The 22523-nt window shown below is 41.2% G+C and overlaps 2 protein-coding genes across 6 annotated transcripts; one reads left to right on the top strand and one right to left on the bottom strand.

Annotated features, from left to right (window-relative positions):
- Positions 1-97: 97 nt before the first annotated feature.
- On the bottom strand, positions 98-8271 carry BAG5 (BAG cochaperone 5). Of its 5 annotated transcripts, none has more exons than XM_045015186.1 (2): positions 8132-8271; positions 98-4680 (listed from the first exon to the last, which is right to left on the bottom strand). In XM_045015186.1, exon 2 carries the CDS (start codon positions 4650-4652, stop codon positions 3300-3302), a length of 1353 nt encoding a protein of 450 aa, XP_044871121.1. In that variant the 5' UTR covers positions 4653-4680; positions 8132-8271; the 3' UTR covers positions 98-3299. The 5 variants fall into 5 exon arrangements, with proteins under 5 accessions (XP_044871121.1, XP_044871122.1, XP_044871124.1 ...); XM_045015187.1 differs by lacking the exon at positions 8132-8271 and adding an exon at positions 8056-8113; XM_045015189.1 differs by lacking the exon at positions 8132-8271 and adding an exon at positions 8056-8079 and having other exon boundaries at positions 98-4675.
- LOC123369517 (cytochrome c oxidase assembly factor 8) lies at positions 8270-20249 on the top strand. Its single transcript, XM_045015190.1, has 5 exons — positions 8270-8398; positions 13247-13444; positions 14688-14751; positions 15132-15222; positions 17833-20249. Exons 1-5 carry the CDS (start codon positions 8369-8371, stop codon positions 17936-17938), a joined length of 489 nt encoding a protein of 162 aa, XP_044871125.1. The 5' UTR covers positions 8270-8368; the 3' UTR covers positions 17939-20249.
- Positions 20250-22523: the final 2274 nt, after the last annotated feature.

Below are 22523 nucleotides of genomic sequence, written 5' to 3'. Positions count from 1 at the left end.
CTATCTTTAATAAAAACTCAGTTTCCTGTCAGGGAAATCAGTTACATTCTGATAATTAACATTCAAAAATTTAAGGAAAAGTAATAGAGAACATAAGTCAACTACAAATACACAGCAGAAAAATATTTTATTAATGATTAAGGATATAATAAAACAATATTTAACTTCGAATCTGTACCAATGCAGATAAATTTGGATATACACATTTTAAAGAAGATTTACGTACAATCATTAGTTAAACTTTTCCATTAAGCATACTTTAAAAAAAAACCAAAAACACACAACTCCACTAAACTGGAAAGGAGGAGGGGGGAAATGGTCATGGGTTACCACAAAATCAAGACTGGGATACTTCAAATCAAATTTGCTCATAAAATCAATATAATCAGCAAACAAGTATCATGATTTACAACTTTCTCAAAACATAACAAAAAAATACATCCATTCATTTTTTTTGCTAAAATGTAACAGCACAGCACGCACAAAAGCCTTTCCATTCCACTTACTAATAAAATGTAGGCTTTTTGTGAGTTGGTCCTTTTACATCTTGCTGGATAGTTACTTACCAGAAAGCAAGTGTGTTCCCCAATCATCTTGTATACAAAACAAAGAAATTACATTCTTCAGCACAGAAACTGGATTCTGTAAAATCCATGCACCATACTTTTTTTTGGTTTAGCTTATTTAGTTTACTATTCATGCAGAAACTGATTACAAATACTGCACCAGATAAGGATTTCCACAAATCTTAAATGCTGCACATTTAACTTATGAGCAGAAGACTGTTAAAAATGTAAAAAGCTAAGATCGCACAATATGTTGAAACTGGAATCTATTGAGTTAATCATTTTTCAATCCACCTGATGCTTTTGCCTTTTTAAAGACTCAACCTTTCACAAAAGCTGAGATAAGCAAATCTTAAATAGAAAAAAATATAAACTATCTTATTCACCTTTACGGAAAAAAAATTCGAAATGCTGAAAGCTTCACATGACCTACAGAGGAATATAAATGCTTTGATTTTTTTTAAACAATGGCTGTACATCTAACCATTGAAGAGACCAGACAGTAACAATTATCATAGTAATTAAACTTAAATATAATAAGCATTATCCAACTGTTATGTCATGAAAGTTGCAAATGTATATTAGAAGTTATTACTACAATTTAAGTGCTTAGCAAAATCTGAAATGACCTTTGTAAACATTAGCAAAATAATTCAGATGTTTAACACCATTAATAATCAATTTGTTTTAGCCAGTAGAATAAGAAATGCCGAAGTAGACAGGTTAAACTGTAATTCTAAGCAGATGTAATTTGAAAAAAAAAAAAAAAAAAAAAAAAAAAGGGAAGAGATGGGTACAGGTAAGGCCCCGCATGAATTGAAAAAAATAGGGAGAAGCATCCGAAGAATACATTCTCAGTATTGGGCTATTACTTATCAACTATAGTTAATTTTAAAAAAAATTCTTTGACAAATAATGTACAAACAGATGAATAAAAATTCAGTGAATCAAAATAATCATACTTTGAAATTACATAGCTTGTTTCATCCAGATATTTCAAAGCACTTTATAAAGGTGAGTAACTCTTATTATCCCCTTCTTCCCATCTGAGGCGCGCTGGCTGTCTCTCCTAAGGACACTAAGCAAGTCATTGTGTGGGGAGTTGGGAACAGAATCCAAATTTCCTGAGTCCAAGTCCCACTCTCAAACATCTAGTCACAGCTGATCCCTAATATATCACTTTATTTAATTTGATAGATATTATAGCTGAATTGTAAATAGAAAAATCCAATTAGTAGAGATGACTATAAATGCATCATGCTGCCATTAGACAAACAGTTCCTGTATCTATCTAAGGTGGTATAACTTTAAGGTGTTGTTAAAAGGCACTTGTCTCACAAAAAATATTTTTCTCTAATTAGTGTATTTAAAATATAAAATATCTGAAATGATTTACACTTGTTAAAATGTTGCAAATAAATAATCCATTACAAAGTAATAATTTATAAATCTAACATGAAAGGAGCTATATGGGGAAACAGCTATATTTAAACACATTTTTGACCCATTATTCCACTTAGTGCAGCATTCTGTATGATACTTCTACAGTAGCACACTTTTGGTATGATTTATATTGGCTACTAAATTCCTATATCCACAAAGGAAGAGGAACATGCATGTAGAAATAGGATCAGGTTTATTTAACAAGCTGCAGAACTAACTTAACTGCTTGTGAGCTGAAGGAAGAGACATCACACCATAAGCAAGCCTTTTCTGAGTCTTATGTTTGAGATCACATATGATCAGTATGAAATGAGACAAATTATGAACAATTTTGTTACTAACTATATTTACAAGGTTAAATCAGGAGTACCCACTGACTTAAGTCGTTTTAAAGTGATTTCCATTCTCACAGGTTGCTAAGACCCATCAAATCTAGATCCAATAACTGAGTTAAAATACATCTAAATGGCAACTAAAGATAATCCAGTGCAGTTTTCAGGGATTTATGGATGGCAGTAAAAAAAACCCAAACAACCTCACATTTATCTAATCTATGTATACTATAGTTTTCCTATCTTTTAAGTCTCATAGCTATCTTCTAATAAGATGGCAGCCTGCATTTGAGGGACTCTTTCCTAGATGTCCTGTACAACAAGAAATGGATACAACCAGTCATTATGTATGTAAATGTTAATTTCCAACATGTATTATAACACAGCTACATTGTAAAACCAAAAACACAGTAAGGTGAAATGGATGGAACCAAATCAAACACAGAAATGAATAGCCAACTTTTTTTGTATTTAAATTTTTGATTAGAATAACACATTAGAAGTATGTCCATGCCGCTGTAAAGTTGATGGATCTAATCTTGCATTTGGCCAATAATCTTAAATTCCCAGTCTTCTTTAAATAGTTTTTCCAGTACTGTATTTTAAGGAAATTCCTGCATCTGTGAGAAATGTGCATTCTCTGACTTTTGCATTAGGTTTCTTTAAAAAACAGTTTGACCAAATATTAGACTCTGATACTTATGCAATTCCTCAAGAAAGCCGTATCTCCCACATAACATGGTGACTAAAACTGAAAAAATGGTGTACTGACAATTGCCATGGCAAGTGGGTGAAAGTGTGGGATAGCTGCCATATAGTCAAGCCAACTATTTACACCATCTCCATAACCCGAGCGAATATAAGAACACAACTTTTAATCATGTGCAGCTCATGGGAACTATCAGTCTACATAAAGTGCAAAAAAGAAAGCAATATCTATCATGAGGCCACTGCTTTTCTAGTACTCCCACTCATCTGTTTTCATGTCTAGATAGTAAAGAATATTCTGTGCAAGCTTTACTGCCTGCTTTCTGGCAACTTTAGATCGTTCATCCCCTTGTGGATCAACAGCATCAAGTGTCAGAAGTTGCTTAGTGAGGAGCTCTTCTAGTCTCATGTAGTTCTTATCAGTTCTGTTTCCATCAAAAGAGAGCACTTCCCTCTGAATCTGAGACAAGTGTCCAAGAACACTCCAGACTGCCTTATGAGACTGGTGTTCCACATCAGTTTGTTCACCGTACATTTGTCTTTTTTCAAGTGCTTCCTTTAAATCAATATATGTTATAAGAGTTTGCACTTCTATTACTGCTCTTCTCCTGGCTTCTCTGATACACGGGTTCTTTCCTGGACTCACTTCATCCAAGTGGGCAATTAAACCTTGCAGTTCTGCCTTGCATCCCAAGTACAAATCAGAAGCATTTTCTGCTCTGAAAAGTAAAGAATGAACTTCTTTCATTTTTTTGCGGATCTCTTCTATTTTTAGAATGGATTGATTTTGTGCCAAGTCATAAGCATGAGCAGAGTCTGCTTCCTCTTCCAAATCTAGATATTGCTGTAATTTATTGATCTCTTCCACCACTTCCTTTCTGTAATTTCTTATTTCTGTGTGACCACAAACATCCAAAGCATCCAAATCAGCAATCAGACCTGTAAGCACACAGGATAAATGCCTGCATGTCTCATTATTATTTACTCCCATTAAGACTGCAATAAGAGTTCCCCTAGCCTTGTTCACATCACACATAACTGAGTTAATTTTTGAGACTGAAGGATGTGCATCACTGGAGAGTGGCAGGGAAGGTTGCTGCTTTATACAGCTTTCTATAATCTCTTGAACTGCGCACACTTTTGTCAGAGTGTGATATCTTGCTTTCCGTAACGAGATTTTTCCTCCAGTTTTCACTTGAGTGAGTCTCAATACAATATCCTGAATACCCTCTTCAAATTCATCAGTTATACAGCTGCCACCTTTATAAAAAGGTGTGATCTCACGTTCTACCAATGATTGAGCTTCTTTATATATGGCCTCTATTTCCAGTCTGTGTGGATGGTTCGCATTCTGCTCCAATTCCTTGAGTAGTCTCTCTGTTTCCTGGGCTGCTCGTTTTCTCGCCTGCTGAATGTCCCCTTTGCCTTCAGTATCTACAGAATCTATTTCAAAAAGCTGTTTAGTCAGAGTCCTCTCCAGTTTCTTGTAATCCCTGTCAGTAGACAGGCCACTGAAAACCACCACCTGCTGTTCAATCTCTCTGACTTCTTTCTGTATTTCTTGCAGCCTTTTGATGGAAGGGTGTTGGTTACCCATATCCATTATCTTTTATCCTCCAGTTCCAACTGAACTACAAATAAGGCAAGAATAAGAACTATGACTGACAAAATTATATCAGACACTGACTGACATTTCATGCTACCTTTAACAACTTTTATAAGGCCTCAAGTCACTTTAAAATATTTAATAAACTAATTTGAGCTAAAAAGCTACAGAGACTTTTACTGGTATAAGTTAAAAAAAAAAGTTAAGTGAACCACTTAACTTCAAAACATACAATATTTCCCTGTTCTTTTGTGCATATACCTCTAATGCTGTCTGCAAGCTTCTTGCTATTAAATGATATGCATTAGGGCTGTCAAGCAATTAAAAAAATTAATCGTAATTAATAGCACAATTAAAAAAATTAATTGCACTGTTAAATAATAGAATCCCATTTATTTAAATTTTTCCATGTTTTCTACAGTTTAAAATATACTGATTTCAATTATAGCAGAATACAAATTGTACAGTTCTCACTTTATATTTTTTATTACAAATATTTGCACTGTAAAAAACAAAAGAAACGGTATTTTTCAATTCACCTAATACAAGTACTGTAGTGCAATCTCTTTATCATGAAAGTTGAACTTACAAATGTAGAATTATGTACAAAAAAACCCCTGCATTCAAAAACAAAATATAAAACGTTAGAGCCTACAAGTCCTCTCAGTCCTATTTCTTGTTCAGCCAATCACTCAGAGAAACAAGTTTGTTTACATTTGCAGGAGATAATGCTGCCCGCTTCTTGTTCACAGTTTCACCTGAAAGTGAGAACAGGTGTTCGCATGGCGCTGTTGTAGCTGGGGGTCGCAAGATATTTACATGCCAGATGCGCTAAAGATTCATATTTCTCTTCATGCTTCAACCATCATTCCAGAGAACGTGTCCACGCCGATGATGGGTTCTGCTCGATAACAATCCAAAACAGTGCGGTTCGACACGTGTTCATTTTCATCATCTGAGTCAGATGCCACCAGCAGAAGGTTGATTTTCTTTTTTGGTGGTTTGGGTTCTGTAGTTTCTGCATCAGAGTGTTGCTCTTTTTAGACTTCTGAAAGCATGCTCCACATCTCATCCCTCTCAGATTTTGAAAGGCACTTCAGATTCTTAAATCTTGGGTCAAGTGCTATAGCTATCTTTAGAAATCTCACATTGGTACCTTCTTTGCGTTTTGCCAAATCTGCAGTGAAAGTGTTCTTAAAATAAACACGTGCTGAGTCATCATCTGAGACTACTATAACATGAAATATATGGCAGAATGCAGGTAAAATAGAGCCGGAAACATACAATTCTCTCCCAAGGAGTTCAATCACAAATTTAATTAAGGCGTTCTTTTTTAACAAGCATCATCAGCATGGAAGCATGTCCTCTGGAATGGTGGCCAAAGCACGAAGGGGCATCCAAATGTTTAGCATATCTGGCACGTAAATACCTTGCAATGCCAGCTACAACGAACGCCTATTCTCACTTTCTGGTGACACTGTAAATAAGAAGTGGGCAGCATTATCTTCCGTAAATGTAAACAAACTAGTTTGTCTTAGCAGTTGGCTGAATGAGAACTAGCACTGAGTGAACTTGTAGACTAAAGTTTTGAATTGTTTTGTTTTTGAGTGCAGTTCAGAGGTGAAAGTAAGCCGGTACGGGCCACTACAGCGTACCAGTAAAAAAGTGGCTGCCAGTACAGGCCACTACACAACCGACATTAAAGCACTGCCAGGGAGCGCTTTAAGCAGTGTACTGGCAGCGCCACTGATAGGGGGCCACTGGGGCCTTGTGATTTAAAAGGGCCTGGGGCTCACGGCAGCCAGTGGCCAAAGCCCCGGACCCTTTAAATCGCTGCTGGAACCCTGGACGGCGTGGGCCAGGCAGCACTGGCTGGGGGAATCGGGCCCCATCCCTGCCCCTTCTGCCTGAGGCCCCTCCCCTTCTGGGAGCCCAGAGCCATCCCCCCCCAACGTTGCATAGGACCCCGTCCACCACCGATAAGTCCTTTAAGTTACTTTCACCCCATGCAGTTATGTAACAAAAAAAAAAATCTACATTTGTAAGTTGCACTTTCATAATAAAGAAATTGCACTAGAGTACTTGTATGAAGTGAATTGAAAAATGCGATTTCTTTGATCATTTTAACAGTGCAAATATCTGTAATAAAAAATAATATAAAGTAAGCAGTGTACACTTTGTATTCTGTGTTGTAAATGAAATCAGTAAATTTGAAAATGTAGAAAACATCCAAAAATATTTAATAATTTTCAATTGGTATGCTATTGTTTAACAGTGCGACTAAAACTGTGATTAACTCAAAAATTTATCACATGAGTTAAATGTGATTAATCACCAGCCCTAATATGCACTTTTGAATTTACACTGCTAGAAGTGTTTGTTCACACTCTCACCTATAACGATTAAAAGCAATGCAGAACAAATTGGTTACTTCAGTAATGAAGAAAATCAATGAGGCAATTTCCAAACCTTAATTTTTTAGTACAATATACATACATACACACACACACCCCTACCTGGTAAATAAATATACGCTTCCCACTCACTTGCATTATTCAGAATAGGGATTATAAACAACCAACACTGAGACAACCAACATTGTCAACCTTTTACCCACATCTATCTATCCCCAGCAACCCTCACAGCCTCCTCCACCATCCAGTGCCCTTAACGTGCACCCATGTACCCCTGACAATCTACACCTGTTTCTACACACCCAGAGCCCTTCACCTGCATCCACCTCATCCAGCGCCCCTCCCCTGTGCCCATCTAGCCCTGGCACCCCTCTCCTGCCTCATTCAGTATCCTTCACCCCCACACCTCCCGGCAGCCCTTCACTAATCACTTTCACTCTTCACCTTTCCTCACTCGAGGTCCCCCTCCCCCGCCCTTCCAGCACCACCTGTCCTCAAGCAGCATCCATAACCATCCCCAGCACCGCGGCCCCTGCATAAAATGGGAGGGGGAGAGTGAGATGGCCCCTAGTCCCCACAGACTGGGATGACCACATGGCGCCTACCCCAGCCGGTAGCCTTGGGGGAAGACAGTCCCCTGGAGCAGGCCCCGATCCCCCCGGAGCCCGGACTCGCTACATCCCTGCAGGAGGGGCCGGGATCCGCCAGGCCACCCCGCCGCCGGCAGGTGGTGACTTCACAATGGGGGCGTCCCCGGGGAACGGAGAGCGAGCGCCGGGCCCCAGAGCCGGCTCCCCCTTAGCGGGGGCGGCAGCGAGCGAAAGCCCGGCCCCGGGGCCACAGGTGGCTGAGAGCCCCCGCCTCTCCCTCTCCTCAGTGCCCCCGGCAGCCCGGACCCCTTTCCTCCTCCACGCCCCGGCAGCCCTCCTCCCCCCCGCCTCAGGCAGCCCCTGCTCTGCTCTTCCCCGCGACGTCCGCCCCCTCACCCGGCTCAGCAGACGCTGTTCTCCCGCGCACAGAACATGGGCCGGTCAGAGTCCCCCCTCCCCGCCGGCCTCTCACCTGTGGGCCGCCGGCGGCTGTCAGCCGCCCGCAGGCCAAACGGCGGCTAACCCGAGGGCCCCCGTCCCCGCCCTCACTCGGCGGGGGCGCACGGGGAAGGGAGCGAAGGGCAGCCGGAGCTGCGCAGCCGAGAGACCGATCGAGACGCTCTATCCCCGGTTACCGCCGCCCAGAGGCCGGAGCTGCGCCGCCTGCCGCACCGCAGGGAGAAGTTTTGGGCGGCCTTCTCCTTGCGACATGGCCGTAAAGCTGCCGCGAGAGGGGCGGGTGAGGCGCGATGGCAGCGGCGGCGGCAGCATCAACGCTTAGAGCGGGCCTGCGCGCGAGGCGCCTGTGCTCTGGGACGCGCCGCTGCTTCTCCCGAGCCGGTGGCGGCGCGGGGCTCCTGGCCGCTGAGAGGGGGCGCGAGCCGGGGAGCCGGGTAAACAGGCAGAGGGGGCGCAGGGTGGCGGGGAAAGTCTCCGCTGGGAGCCCGGCCCGCCCGGGTCTGGCCCCGTGTTTTGAGGGAGAGCGAGCCCGCCCCGCCGGGGTTATATGGCTGAGGGGAGGAGGGTCGGTCCAGTAGGCAGAGCAGGGAGCCGGAACTCTCCAGCTCTCTTCCGGGAGGGTGGCCTCCACCCCTGCCTCAGGCTCTATGCAGGTGGACCGCTGGACCTGCATGGAGCCCCCCATGGTTTTTGGTACAAGATTTGGGGCCCTGCTGGGTGCAGCTGGGCACTGGGTGTCAGGACTCATGCGCTTTGTTCCCGGGGGCAGTAGGGAATCTGCTAAACTCTCCCAGCTAGAGACTGGGAGCCGGGACTCCTGGGTTCTCTTCCTGGCTCTAGAGTAGCAGCCGTGTTAGTCTGTATCCGCAAAAAGAACAGGACTCAGGAATACTTATGCTGAAATAAATTTGTTAGTCTCTAGGGTGCTACAAGTACTCCTGTTCTTCCTGGCTCTGGTGCGGGAATGGGGGTGTGGATTCTGGGGTGATATTTTCCCTGGATTATCATGCGTCCCCGTATTCCCAGGGTTTCGCATGACAGGATTTTACTTACATTTCCTGTTTAATTGTTTGAAGAAGTTTTGTAAAACCGTCAATAGTATTTGGACAGCACTTCTCAAGAAATGAAACATTTTCCAAGGGTCTCGGCAAGTCTCATAAAATCTCATTAGCCGCTTTTTAATTGTATGTTGTTCTTGATTAGCAAATAAATGAGTGTGTTGCTTAGGAAACAGTAAGGTCTGGCAGGAACCCAACCAGCAAGTGATTTGGAATCAGACCCTCTGCTGCTACTGATTGATTTCTTGTATGGCTTTGGCAAACTATGTTGCTCTTCTGTGCCTTGTTTTCTCCAGGGATAATATTTACCTGCCACTTGAGCTGTTGTGGAGATTAATATTAGGTAGCTCTTATGAAAAAATCTCCAAAGTGTCAAGTGTTATTAATGAAGTGTTATTTGGGGTTAAAAAAATCTAGCAGGTCTTGAGAAAACTATTACACATACCTGTTATATTTAGGCTGGTTAGAATTCAATTTTTTAAAGATAATTTTGATGGATAATATTGATTGTTTTTAAACATTTTTTCTCTCTTTATCTATTTAAATTTTCAGAGTTGCAGAACATTAACTGAGGGGCAGTCTGACAACAATTATGTAATGACAGTAGATGCTGAGATTCTAAAAATTAAACCTTTATTACCATTAAAACACAAATTGTCAACATCAAATGTCAAAATAACAGTCTTCAAATTATGTTAAGGGCTGTTATAAAAAGGGTGGTGCTCAATTGTTCTCCATGTCCACTGAAGGTGGGCCAAGAAGCAAACTGTTTAATCTGTAGGAAGGGAGAGTTATTAGGATAAACTTTCTAACTGTGAGATTAGTTAAATACTGGAATAGGCTTCCAACTGAGGTTGTAGAATGCTTGTTGTCATTGTTTTTTGAGACCATGTTAGACAAACACAGGGATGGTCTAGATCGGGGTTCTCAAACTTCATTACACTGCGACAACAAAAATGACAGGACCCCAGGATGGGGCACTGAAGCCTAAGCCCACCCAAGCTCTGCGGTCCCAGGTGGGGTGGTAGAGTCAAAGCCAAACCCCATGGGTGGAGCCCCCCTGTGGGGAGGCTAGCCCCCAGCTCCGCACTTCTGCCCACACCCTCATTATGGCTGGCTGGAGTCCCAAGACCCCTGTGCCCTCCCCTCATGGCCAGAGCCACAAGCCCTCCAGCCCCCACCACCACCTGCCTGGAGGAGCCCCGGACCAGCCGAAGCCCCGAGCCGAGCCTCCCACTGCCTGGAGGAGCCCTGGCCAGGCTGGCTGAAGCCCTGAGCCGAGCCCCCGCCCCGTGCCGGGAAGAGCCCGGGACTGGCCACAGCCACACCTCCCATTCCTGGACTCAACCTGCCCAGGGGAAAAGCGTCTGTAGAACAGTGGTTTTCAAAGTTCGGGTTGCGACCCAGAATGCAAGGCACTGGCTCAGCATCCAGGAACCCCGGCAGTCCCTGCCTCTTCTGACACCATGCCACATACCGAAAGCGGCCAGCAGCAGATCCGGCTCGTAGGCAAGGGGGGCACGGGGCTCCGCGCGCTGCCCCCACCAGCCAGTGGGAGCTGGGGCGGGGGAGTGCCTGCAGGCGAGAACCACATGGAGCCGCTTGCGCGCCTCCACCTAGGAGCCGGACCTGCTGGCCGCTTCCAGAGTGCAACACGGTCCGCAGTGCCAGGACAGGTGGGAAGCCTGCCTCTGCACCACAGTTGCACTGCTGACCAGGAGCCGCCAGAGGTAAGCCCGTGCCCCAACCCCATGTTTCTGCCTCAGCCCGGAGCCCCTTCCTGCACCCCAACTTCTCAGCCCCCACTGCAGAGCCTGCACCACCAGCCCAGAGCCCTGACCCTATCCTGAATTCCAACCCCCCACCCCAGCCCAGAGCCCCCTCCCACACACTGAACCCCTCATTTCTGGCCCCACCCTGCAGCCCTCACTCCTGCACCCCAACCCTCTGCCCCAGGCCTGAGCCCCCTCCCACACCCCAAACCCCACATCCCCAGCTCAGTTGTCATGGGCATCAACAATTTTCTTCAACTAGGTCGCCAGAAAAAAAGTTTGAAAACCACTGCTGTAGAAGACACTTTTGATATGTCACATGCAATCTCTGGGGCGGCTGAGGAGGCAGTATGGCAGGGCATAATAATAGTAAAAACTTTGCTGCCAAACCCTGCAGCCAGTGGTTCAATGGCCAAGCCCCACTGGCCTGGCCAAGGGGGGCCAAAGATGAAGCCCAAGGGCTTCAGCCCCAGGCAGAGGGCCTGTAACTTGAGCCCTTCCGCTCATGGCCGAAGCGCCTGGGCTATGGCCTGGGATGGTGGGGCTCAGGCTTCGGCTCTGGGCCCCAGCAAGTCTAAGCCAGTCTCAGCGACCCCATTAAAATGTGGTCTTGACCCACAGTTTGAGAACTGCTGGTCTAGATAATGGTTAGTCCTGCCTCAGTGCAAGGGGCTTTAATAGAAGACCACGAGGTCCCTTCCTGCCCTATATTTCTATGATTCTGTGAAAATAGATAAAGTAAATATTGTTAAATCAAGCTGTAATACGTTCTCAAGCAACATTTTTCTTAATTTGCTTAGCTATAAATTTCAATTATTGATGGAATTTTTTTTTATTGGGCTGTGCATATATGGTGAAAGCAATGTTTACTGACATTTACCAGTAAATATCTAATCCTTCCAAGCCTATTTATATTGTAGTCCAATTCTAGACTAATTACTACATTATCATACAAGTAGAGGCTAGAGTTTGAGAATCTTTACACAATCTGAATTTCCTCAATATAGCAAAATTAGCCAAGTTCTAAATCAGGGATTGGCAACCTTTGGCACACGGCCTGTCAGGGAAAGCCGCTGGCGGTCTGGGACAGTTTGTTTACCTGCAGCATCCACAGGTTCGGCCGATCGCAGCTCCTACTGGCTGCGGTTCGCCGTCCCAGGCCAATGGGGGCTGCAGGAAGCGGCGCGGGCCAAAGGATGTGCTGGCTGCTGCTTCCTGCAGCCCCCATTGACATAGGATGGTGAACCACAGCCACTGGGAGCTGTGATTGGCCAAACCTGTGGACGCTACAGGTAAACATACCGTCCTGGCCTGGCAGCGGCTTTCCCTGACAGGCCACGTGCCAGAGGTTGTCAATCCCTGTTCTAAATGTTGATTCCACAAGACCCGGGTTTAGAATATTTTTTCTAAGCACAGTGCAGGTGTTACCTGTTCACTGAGCTCTCTAAATAAAGAACATCAGATTAGGGACCCAATCTTGTAAATATTTATACACGCACTTAACTTTATGCACTGTGCATAGTCCCACTGCGGTCAGTGAGAGTATTCATGCAGTGTGAACCACATACAGGCGCTAGTTTACCTGCCTACAAGATACAACTAAGATTAATTATAAATGGAGAAATAAGAATGTGTTGTTGTTGTTTAATAACTTTAAAAATGCTGGTAGCATACAATAATTTATATTTCTATAGTGCCTTGCCTTTCATCTGAGAGTGCTTTACATACTTCAGAACGCTTCTCTGACAAATAAATATCACCCTGATTTTGTAGATTGGGAAACTGTGGTACAGAGAAGGTAGGTTACTTGTCCAAAATCAAAAAGTGTCATTAACAGAGTATGTTAGTAGTCCAGAGTTCTCCCTGCTCCGCCCTCAACAAACCACTGGTTAGTACCTCCTGTATGCACTCTTACAAACATACACAAGCAAAGAATAAACGGCAAGGAAAACTGCAAATGAAAATAGGTACAGGATGAGCCTCGTATATAACAGTCTCCTATGCTACCATCAAATATATTAACAAGACAGAATGTCCATGACATGAAGAAGTGAAAGTGTGATATAAGGGTTTCTTTAGTCTGTGTCTGTATCCCAAAGTCACTTGTGCCTCTGACAGTTTGATAAACATATCATAAAAGTGAATTACTGATGTAAACTTAAATCAAGCTAACCTGAACTCTCAAAACTTTTGTTTTCATTATTGTGTTTTAAGATTAGACTCAGCTGTGTGAGACATTTTATTATACTTTTCTAAGAAACAGTATGCAAAATTTTTTTAAATGTATTTTTTTTTAAGGCTTCAAGTTTCGGCCCTCCAGCACATTCTTGCAATGATTGGATTGGTCCTCCTGACAGACAGTCAAACCTCCGACCAATAGTATTTCATATTCCTAAAAATGAATCGCCACTGGGACGAAGACTTAGGGAATTTAGACAGGAAACTCAAGTTTGGAACCAACAATTCTGGGCAAGCCAGAATGTGTCATTCAGAAAGGTGAGCATGTAGATGAGGTACTAAGCCACTTGGTGGTGCTGAGTTTCCTTAAGAATTTGTGGCATTAGCAGCTGATAGAAAACATGATTCTGTTTTGGCTAGATGAAAATTTTTTCACAATTGCATTGTATAGTGACATTGAACCATGATAATTTTATATTGTATAGCTGTTCAGAATAGTTGAGAGCACTACAACTAATTATTTTACCTTTATAAACTATTACTAAATGGTGTGGTTTTGCAATTATTTATCTCTTGTTTTAAACTGATTTTATAGTTGATTAATATTAGAGGGTTTTTTTGGCCATTAAATAGGCTTATCAATACTGAGGAGTGCATATAAAGATGAGCTGCAAAGCTAAAATGTGTGTGTACATTACTGTTGCTTGAGGATGTATAAAGAGATTCTCCAAACTTTTTGCTGCTTGTTTTTTACATTAGAAATATATGGTTGTGACTATTCTCTTTTCTGGAGGATCTGGAATGTGAGATTGAAGCTGGTTACTGAAAACTGAGCTACTGTTCTAATTCCAATGGCATAGATGCAATCACTGAGGGGAAAATGAGGGACATATCTCCCCTCACCAACTTTACTGTCCTGTTGATGTGTTTTTTAAATAATGGCTACAAGCAGTGCATTTCACTCCTGGTCCCTCTCAATTTTTTTTCTTACATGGGAAGAATATGTTGAATTCTAGGTTTGGAGAGGACCAACTCATCTATCTACCTCAAGCTGTGATGGAAAACTATTTCTGTTTTTTTGTTTTTAAGATAGAAAAAAAATTAACTAAAAAAAAAGCTACCAATTTTTTAAATTCTATTAAGTAACTATGAATTTATTTTAAAAGGCTTAAGATCTTTCTGTGAATTTCACTATAATGGGCATAAGGCAGGAAGACCTTAAGAGCTGATATGTTGCCTTATTTAAAACTTACAATGTAAGGTCCTGATCCTGAAAACACCAAGCATATATACATACCTTTACTCACATGAGTAGTGCAATTTACTTCAGTAGGACTGTTTGCATGAATAAAATTGTGCACATTCTTAAGAGTTTACAGGATTGGGTCTAAATGATTGTTTCCTGAGGAGGATCCAGTTATTGGTTTAAGTAGAAAACACTGTAGTCATTATCTGGTGTATAAATATTGTTCAGATTATTGAAACTATTGATCAGTAAGATAGCTGACTTCAAGAATTAAATACATTTAATTATAATGTTATAATGTTAAATATGTTTTAGGGAAAAGAAGAATTCATTTACTCAAGACTGAAGGCTAAAGGTCTGGAAATGAAAGATGAAACAGGTTAGTGAGATCATTTTTTTTAAAATTTAATATGCTTTCTGAAAGGGAGGGTTCTGGTTAATTTTAAGTTTTCACCAGATAGTTTAAACTCTCCTAAAAAAAAAATTAAGAGCAAATCCTGCCTCTGCCTTCATGGTTACAGAGCATCACTTGGCAGTACTGCCAATGCAGTTTTGTGACCCAACAAGGCCGGGTTGGTCAGGGTTTGAAAGGCTGTGCCGGTGTGTGGTAGACCACACATCTCTACAGTAGTTCTTTGCACAATGGTGCCTGTGGGTCACACACACATTCTGTAGCAGAGCAACAGTTCTTGAGTCCTCAGTTCAGTGTATTAATCACAAGAAAAACCTTGATGTATTTATGTTGAAATTTATTTTCAGGTCAAAAGGTAACATTGAGTGCAGAAGAAATGGCAGATTTTTACAAGGACTTTTTAAGTAAAAATTTTAAAAAGCACATGTGTTATAACAGGTAGGTGTGTGCTCTTCCTGTTGGGTAATACACATAATTCTTCTCAGTTAAAGGGAAACCATCAACTTAAATCGCTCTTTTTGTCTGAAACTTTTTGCCTGCTGTTGTTATAAGTAGTACCTAAGGTTGTTTGCTGAAAGAGATTAGAAAAAAAAATTTTTTCCCTTAAATTTGATTATTTTGCACGTGACAGAACTTCTTGTATAGTCACTTTGAGAATGTCCACTATTTATTGTTAGATCCAGCTCCCCAGGAAATTAATCAGTCTCCCCATGGACTTAGATGGGAGCTGAATCAGCCCTCAGTCAGTCAGTTTCCCTTTTTATTGTACCTGTCTTTCAACAGCTACAGGAGAAAAAATTACAATTGGAAATTGATTGTAAAACCACTTAAATTTTTTGAAAAATTGAGTAGACTTCTAGTTGACTGTGTCCCTTTTAAACATTGAATTAGGCAGTGACAATGTGTGAATGTTTTTGCGTTCAGTAGAAAATTTTGCCATGTAAACTAAATAATATTTAGCATTTGTACTTATTCTTGTTTTTTTATTTTTCACCATTTTACCTATAAGCTTACCAAACTGAAATTGATTAGTTTTGTTTTGTAGGGTGAGGTACTTGAAGTTGTATGGATTTTTCTTTGCTGTATTTGAACCCAATCTAAGATCACTCCTGAGAGAGATCCTTAGCATCTTTATTCTTGCATGCAGCATCTCTTTCTCCTCTGTGTTGAACAGTATTGGACCCAAAAGAGTTAAGGTGCTACTAAAAATAGTGTTTTTCTGCTACAATATTCTGATCTTTAATATTACACATTTACTATGAATTGTGGTTTGGAGTTGTATATACAGTAACTTTGTACTTTTACCATAAGAACCATTTTTAAAAAAAATTCCTTAATGTTTAACTACAGAAAAACACACAGCAATAGCCTTAAAACACTGACACTCAGAAATGCTGTGGTTATATATTTTGAACAACAAGATGGCTACAGCTATAGCAAATGTATTGCCTGGTGCTTGGGGAAAGCAGACAGAGCCAATTCAGGGAGTAGCAATCAGAAGGCCCACCATAGTGAACTGTGACTAATATTCCACCTCAGGTAAGAGTTCAGAATCTCTTCCTGAATATAGTCCTTGTTGCTATGCTGCGATCAGCTCAGCTGGCTATAATTACATCATTTTAATTTATAAAGTGTAATTGTACAGCCCAGAAGATAGCAGTGCTTATTATAGGCATTCTGATTTCTGAGGGCCTAGCTTGTAGAATCTGTTATTCATGTGTTCAATTGCACACTCTCTCTGAGCATTGCCAGCTGGACTGGGAGTTGTGGCTGCAGTAGAGCTGAAATTTGAAAATTCATCATCCTTTTTAGTGTAGTTTAAAAATTAACCGATACTATGACTGCATTGGCTCCATGAATATGCATTTAGGAATATTTATACTGAAAACATTATCTAGTTTTGAAAACTGGAGTAAAAATGTAAGCAAAGGAAATAAACAGGAAATGAGATCATAGCATATATATAATTCTCATTGTGGAAGTAAAGGGGAAAGAGACAATTACAGTATTATTAGTGTGACTTGTTGATTTACATGCATTTTAAGAGATGTTGGGTTTTATCTTTTTGTTACATTTTATGTGTAGTTTGCTACTAATTAAGGCCTGATCCAGGGTCAGGCCTTTATTGTGCCAGGCACATACATAAAAGCTTTCCCGTAGAGCTCTGCCAGTTGATCCTGATCAGTAACATCACTGCTATTCCAGCGCTAAGCCTGTTTTGACCAGATCCTGCTAATTGTGCAGTGTTTTGTGAAATAGACAGATGCCCACTGGAATTAGAAAGAGATAACAAAACATACTTTCATTTGTGAGAAGGGCAAGGATTTGAAATCAGTTATCAAGAGGTGCAGACTGTTTTACCTAGATCCTATATTATTTCTTAAAGGCATGCCTCCCTTCCTCCCCGCCCCTCCCCCCAAAAATAGATATCATTTTAAAGAATATGAACTTTGCAAGGCAGAATACGGGCTGAATAATATATATATTGATTTATAAACCTAGCATTTGTCATAATGGAACAGATAATTTGACCTTTCAAGACTGACTTTTTTTCTGCCTTTGGCAGTGATCAACTCTGCCCATCCAAATGCATGCATATACACATACACCTGGCTAATAGTACAGCGCTGGAAAATTCTCCCTGAATGCTTGATGATCAACTTTCCCTCTGAACTATGAGGCTTGATAACCCTTATCTTAGTTTGCATAAGTTCAAATGTAATTGGTATAATTGGCCATAAAACTATTCAACCCCTCTTTAACTCTAGTAGCATATTAAACTGAGTGCCTGCAGCCATGCATTCCATAGACTGATTACACAATGTTTGACTTCTTTTTAACCATGTACTTACTTACAAATTTTCATAGGCTAATTAGGGCTAATTAGACAGGGGAATCAATGCTGCAAGGAAAGACAAGGTAGGTCATAATTGAATTGTCATGTGTCAATGCCTCTAGGATAGCTAATGCAATTATTTACCTCTCTCTCCCCCCCCATCCTCTGTTTTTTCTTCTTGTACTGATTGTTTTTCTGGTGCTGGAATCTAGAGAATGGTACAAACGTAATTTTACTATCACGTTCCTCATGGGACAAGTGGCCTTTGAGAGGGCATGGAGGAGGCTTGGCTGGAAAAAGATGAAAGTTGGAAATTAACGCTCACCATGTCGTATAGAATACAACAACACAGTAAAGACTGTTGGACTGACACACTGTCTGTGGTCACATTCAGACTCTAGTTGCTGTGGCAGTAATTCACTGTTTACTTTGTATATCAGGCCACATGAATGAAAATAGCTGCTGATCTTGACTTTGCATTACCATGTTACACCGGAACATTAAAAAGTATGCCTAACCAAAAGCTATATTGGCAATTTACCAACAGCCTAAGGGCTGCACATAATTTACACACAATGGAACAGATTGCAGCCACCCTCATCATTAATCTGGTGGTGCACCCCATAGAGACTATATGATCCAACATACCATGATTCATCTTGTTCCACATCCTGTAGTCTCCATGGGCCATATCAGTATATAAAAGATGGAAGTGGCCATGGTCTGCACTGGCTACATGGGCTACAATTTTGCCACCCTGGTATAATCATCGTAGAGGTAAGTGCAGTTTGTGATTATACATTGATTAAATTTAACTTAGATTTTTAAACACATTCTTATTTAGAGTGATTTGAATCCCTTTTTTAAAGTAACACTTAAAATATTCTGTAGATTTAATACCCTTATAAATGACCAAAACAACCGAATCTTCTTAATTGATCTATTCTTGTGAAAACAAACTTGTTGACTAAGTGATGTCTCAGTTGTCAGAGCTCAGATGAATAAATTTAAGATTTTTTTAGTTTTAAAGTAAATAAAATGTAAACATTGTCAGTCATTTAGCAGCTATGATAGAAAGGGAGTTGAATACAGAGGGTGAAGAGTGCTAGTAAATACCAATTCATGCCTGTTAATTACCCTCAAAACACTTGCTGCTCTCACCAGGTTCCTTGAGCACCCAAAAGTCCTGCTAGCATCAGAGGCTTTGGGTGCTCAAGGAATTCCGTTTCATTGGTCAGGTGTGCTATTTAAACTAATTCTTGCAATTTCATTGTACCATTTATGTCATTTCTTTTAATGAATACCTTGCACTGAGGGTGTTTCCTACCCATTAATGAAGTAGAACAGATGTGTTTGTTTGCTTTGGTACCTGATAAGTGGATTCTGCTGAATGGAATGTGTATGGACAAATGTGAATGTTTGAATTCCAGGGGTGATATTTTTGATACAGTAACAAAGCAGTAGAACTGCAAATATGTGGTGGAAAATAATGTATGCTTTGTTCTTGGATTTGAAAAATCCACAGCAAATATATGAAGTTCTCAGGGCTAGACAAACCTGTTGCCATTCTCTCACCCTTCCAAGTGGTCCCTAGCGGTAGGCACCATCTCCTCCCAGTTGTTTGGAGCTTGATCACATAGCATGCTTGGCCAATTGCTTGGCATCAGCAAGGGTAGCAACCCTCATCAGGTGGCCCATCTCTCTGTTAAAATAATCAGATCCAAATATACAGAACTCAAAACTCTAGGTGGGAATGGGCACCAACACAATATTTCCTCCACATGCACATGTGTGTACACACCCTCCAGCCTTGCAAAAGTTACTTTGTGAAAACAGCACATTTGGAGTTCTGCAGGTTTAGGGGATGGGTCTGGGGAATGAGGGGGAATGGCCAAAGGACGTCTCTGTGGAGCATCATCTGCTAGCCTTTGTTTTCATGCTGTCATGCCTCCTCAAAGGAGGTGTAGAGGCCAAGGCTTAATGTCTCAGCCCTCTAGAGATGTTTTTGAGATCCACAGAATAATCTTGCAGTACTCAGGGCATCCATGAATTTGGAAGGTCACAGCCCATGCAAGTAAATTATTAAACATGCAGCTTTTCTTTCTTTCTGTAAAGATTTTTCACAAACCCCATGTGTGGTTCCTGCATTGACCCACTAATGGCCCCATAATCTGGTCTACTTATGTCAGGGCACCCACATAATGACTTATGGGGTTAATGGTCTGTTGGCTAAATGATCTGTTAATTTTCAAGTTGTGATTATGAGCCCTGATACAACATGTTTCAGTAATATTGTGATCTGACTTAAATCCATAAGACAAAATTTTGTATGTAAATCTAAATACCCAGGTGAACTCTCCTGCTTTGGATTCTGTTTTTTTTCCCTCTATCAACACAAAAGCTGTGTCGACCTGTTCTGCTCATTCTCTTTGCTCTTTCTGTCTTGTAATACCAATGTAATACTGCTATGTTTCCTTGGACAAAATGGTTATGAAAGTTGCTTATTACATAGTAGTTTAAGCTTGGAACTGGCTCTGCTGTATATTTATTACAATATTTTGTTTGAAATGTCTTATCCTTTTCAGAATATTTTTATCTTGAAATAAAGCATTAGATATGTTATGTGTAATACTGCAAGTCTCGTCATGAACTCATAGTTGTGGTGTGTGTGTGTATATATGTGTGTGTGTGTATATATGTGTATATATATATATTTTTTTTTACAATCCAGGGTTTGGGTGGCCTTTACATGTTGTTGAATTTCAGAGAACCCAGACCTGAAAAAACAAGCACAGTCCCCATAAAAGTACTTTGTTCACATTTAGCAGAGTGGGAGAATCAACACTCAGGTTCAAAATCAAAGTACAAGCCTGGTAGAGAAATACTTTAGAGTATCAGCCACAGCCTACCCTTTTCCCCTCCTAAACTGGGACAGATAGATTTGGACAGTGCATGAATCTGCTGGCCTCTCGGCTGATCTGTCCATATTTACCTCTCTCCTTTGCTTTATGGAGAAATGTCAGTCATCTGCCAACTGCAATAGGGAGCTATACGGGATTCTATAATTTTGGGGCCTGGCTTTACTACTGCATTGGCCTCTAAGGCATCCATGTTGTGGGATTAGGATTGAGTCCAAGATACTTACAAGGCAAAGTTTTCCAGCTGTACTTCAGCTTTTCCATTGATCTCTTGCTCACCAGTAGTTGGTATGTTAGATGTATAATATATGGAGATATACCTATCTCAGAGCTGGAAGGGACCCTGAAAGGTCATTGAGTCCAGCCCTCTGCCTTCACTAGCAGGACCAAGTACTGATTTTGCCCCAGATCCCTAAGTGGCCCCCTCAAGGATTGAACTCACAACCTTAGGTTTAGCAGGCCCATGCTCAAACCACTGAGCTACCTCCACCTCCTGTACTGTCTATACTGGTCAGAGAGGGAGTCACCACTTGTGGGATTTCTTGAATTCAACAGGACTGCTCTCATGCATGCTTAAAGTTAAGCTTGTGCAAGTGTTTTCAAGATTGGTGCCTTAGACATTTCATCTTTCCCTGTTCACCACTGTTGGTTTGATCAGCTGAGATGCTTTTGCTTACAGTCCTTTCTGAGTGTGGAAAACAAAGGTCAGTATTTTCAAAAGTGGCTGCTGATTGAGTGCCTCAGGTTGTGAGCCCTAAGACTTGAAACACTTTGATACACTCCACTTTTGAAAGACGGAATCTGCTGTTCTCTGTGACTAAAGTAGAGCTGCCAGCTGTGCCACACTTCTGAAAATCAGGCCCAATCTGTCTCTAGTGAAGCATTTGAAAATGCTGCCAGTCCCATTCAGTGACAAGGGTCCACTTTTAGAACTCCCTCTCTGGCTCACCGGAGCCTGATCTTACTGAGCATTTTGTTTAATGATGGACACCATTAGGAAATAGGTGATGGAAACTGAAGTCCCATTCATGCAATGAGCTCCATGTGGGCAGCCCCCCTACACAGATGTGCAACTCCATTTCCTTCATGTATGGATCTCATAGCAAACAGCATAAGGCCTCAATCCTGCAAAGTGCAAGATATTAATTCAGAATATCCAAAAAAGCTACCATGAAAAGATGTTAAAAATAATGCCTGTAAAATTTGCTCATTACCAAAACCACATTAATTTATGGAGACAGTGTTGTGAGCAGCCAGAGGCCATATCATTTTGCCAGCATTATTTATTTTTTCTTCTTCAGGCAAGGAACAGTTATGATGCCTGCTGTGTTAAGATTTATCAGTAATATCTGCTGTGCATCAAATCTAAAAAAAGAATAGGGCGCTTCCATGGTCTGTTGAAAATAAAATTCTTGTGCCTATTAAGGACTATTATAGCAACAGAAGCTGGAGGAAAGATCAAAGAGCAACTTCTCTGTGCACCAGCTCTCTCTATGGGGGGGAGGAAAAAATGCAGAGGAGCTATTTTACCATCTAAGTATTAAATTAATCCTATCAAAAAGAAATAGAAGACATTTTCATATTTCACATAGCATCATCATGTACTGTTTAATCTCTCTCTCCTTTGCAGGGATCTAATGCAGCAACATTTTGGTGATATTCAAATGGTTAATAATTTAGGTAATTGCTGGGAAATGGTTATGTTCCAACAGTCTTAGTATTTCCTGCTATTTGCTACACTTCTCTAGTGAGGCATATATTTCAGTAGAATAGAAAAGGAGGATGTATCATAAAGGAATGAGAAGGGAGATTAAAGGCTCCTTTGAAGGGCTTGCTGTGATTATAGCTCCCTTGTGATTAGAGAAGATTCATAAATCTCAAAATAATTTTATCCAAGGAAAGCTTGAAATAAAACTCCCCAGAAATCTAGTAGGAGAATGTCAGCTCCTATTGTGATATTTTCTAAATTTCTCTGAAAATTAAGT

Source organism: Mauremys mutica, chromosome 4 (assembly GCF_020497125.1).
Source record: "Mauremys mutica isolate MM-2020 ecotype Southern chromosome 4, ASM2049712v1, whole genome shotgun sequence".
NCBI lineage: Eukaryota > Metazoa > Chordata > Testudines > Geoemydidae > Mauremys > Mauremys mutica.
The sequence above is the reverse complement of the archived record's forward strand: the minus strand, read 5'-3'. Positions and strand labels throughout refer to the sequence as shown.

Bases quoted from the DNA above. Each gene is read 5' to 3' on its own strand.
- BAG5 (XM_045015186.1), bottom strand. From the start codon at position 4,652: ATGGATATGGGTAACCAACACCCTTCCATCAAAAGGCTGCAAGAAATA.
- LOC123369517 (XM_045015190.1), top strand. From the start codon at position 8,369: ATGGCCGTAAAGCTGCCGCGAGAGGGGCGG. The intron at 14,752-15,131 runs GTTAGTGAGATC...ATTTATTTTCAG, and splicing joins GGAAATGAAAGATGAAACAG to GTCAAAAGGTAACATTGAGT. The intron at 15,223-17,832 runs GTAGGTGTGTGC...GCTGGAATCTAG, and splicing joins AAGCACATGTGTTATAACAG to AGAATGGTACAAACGTAATT.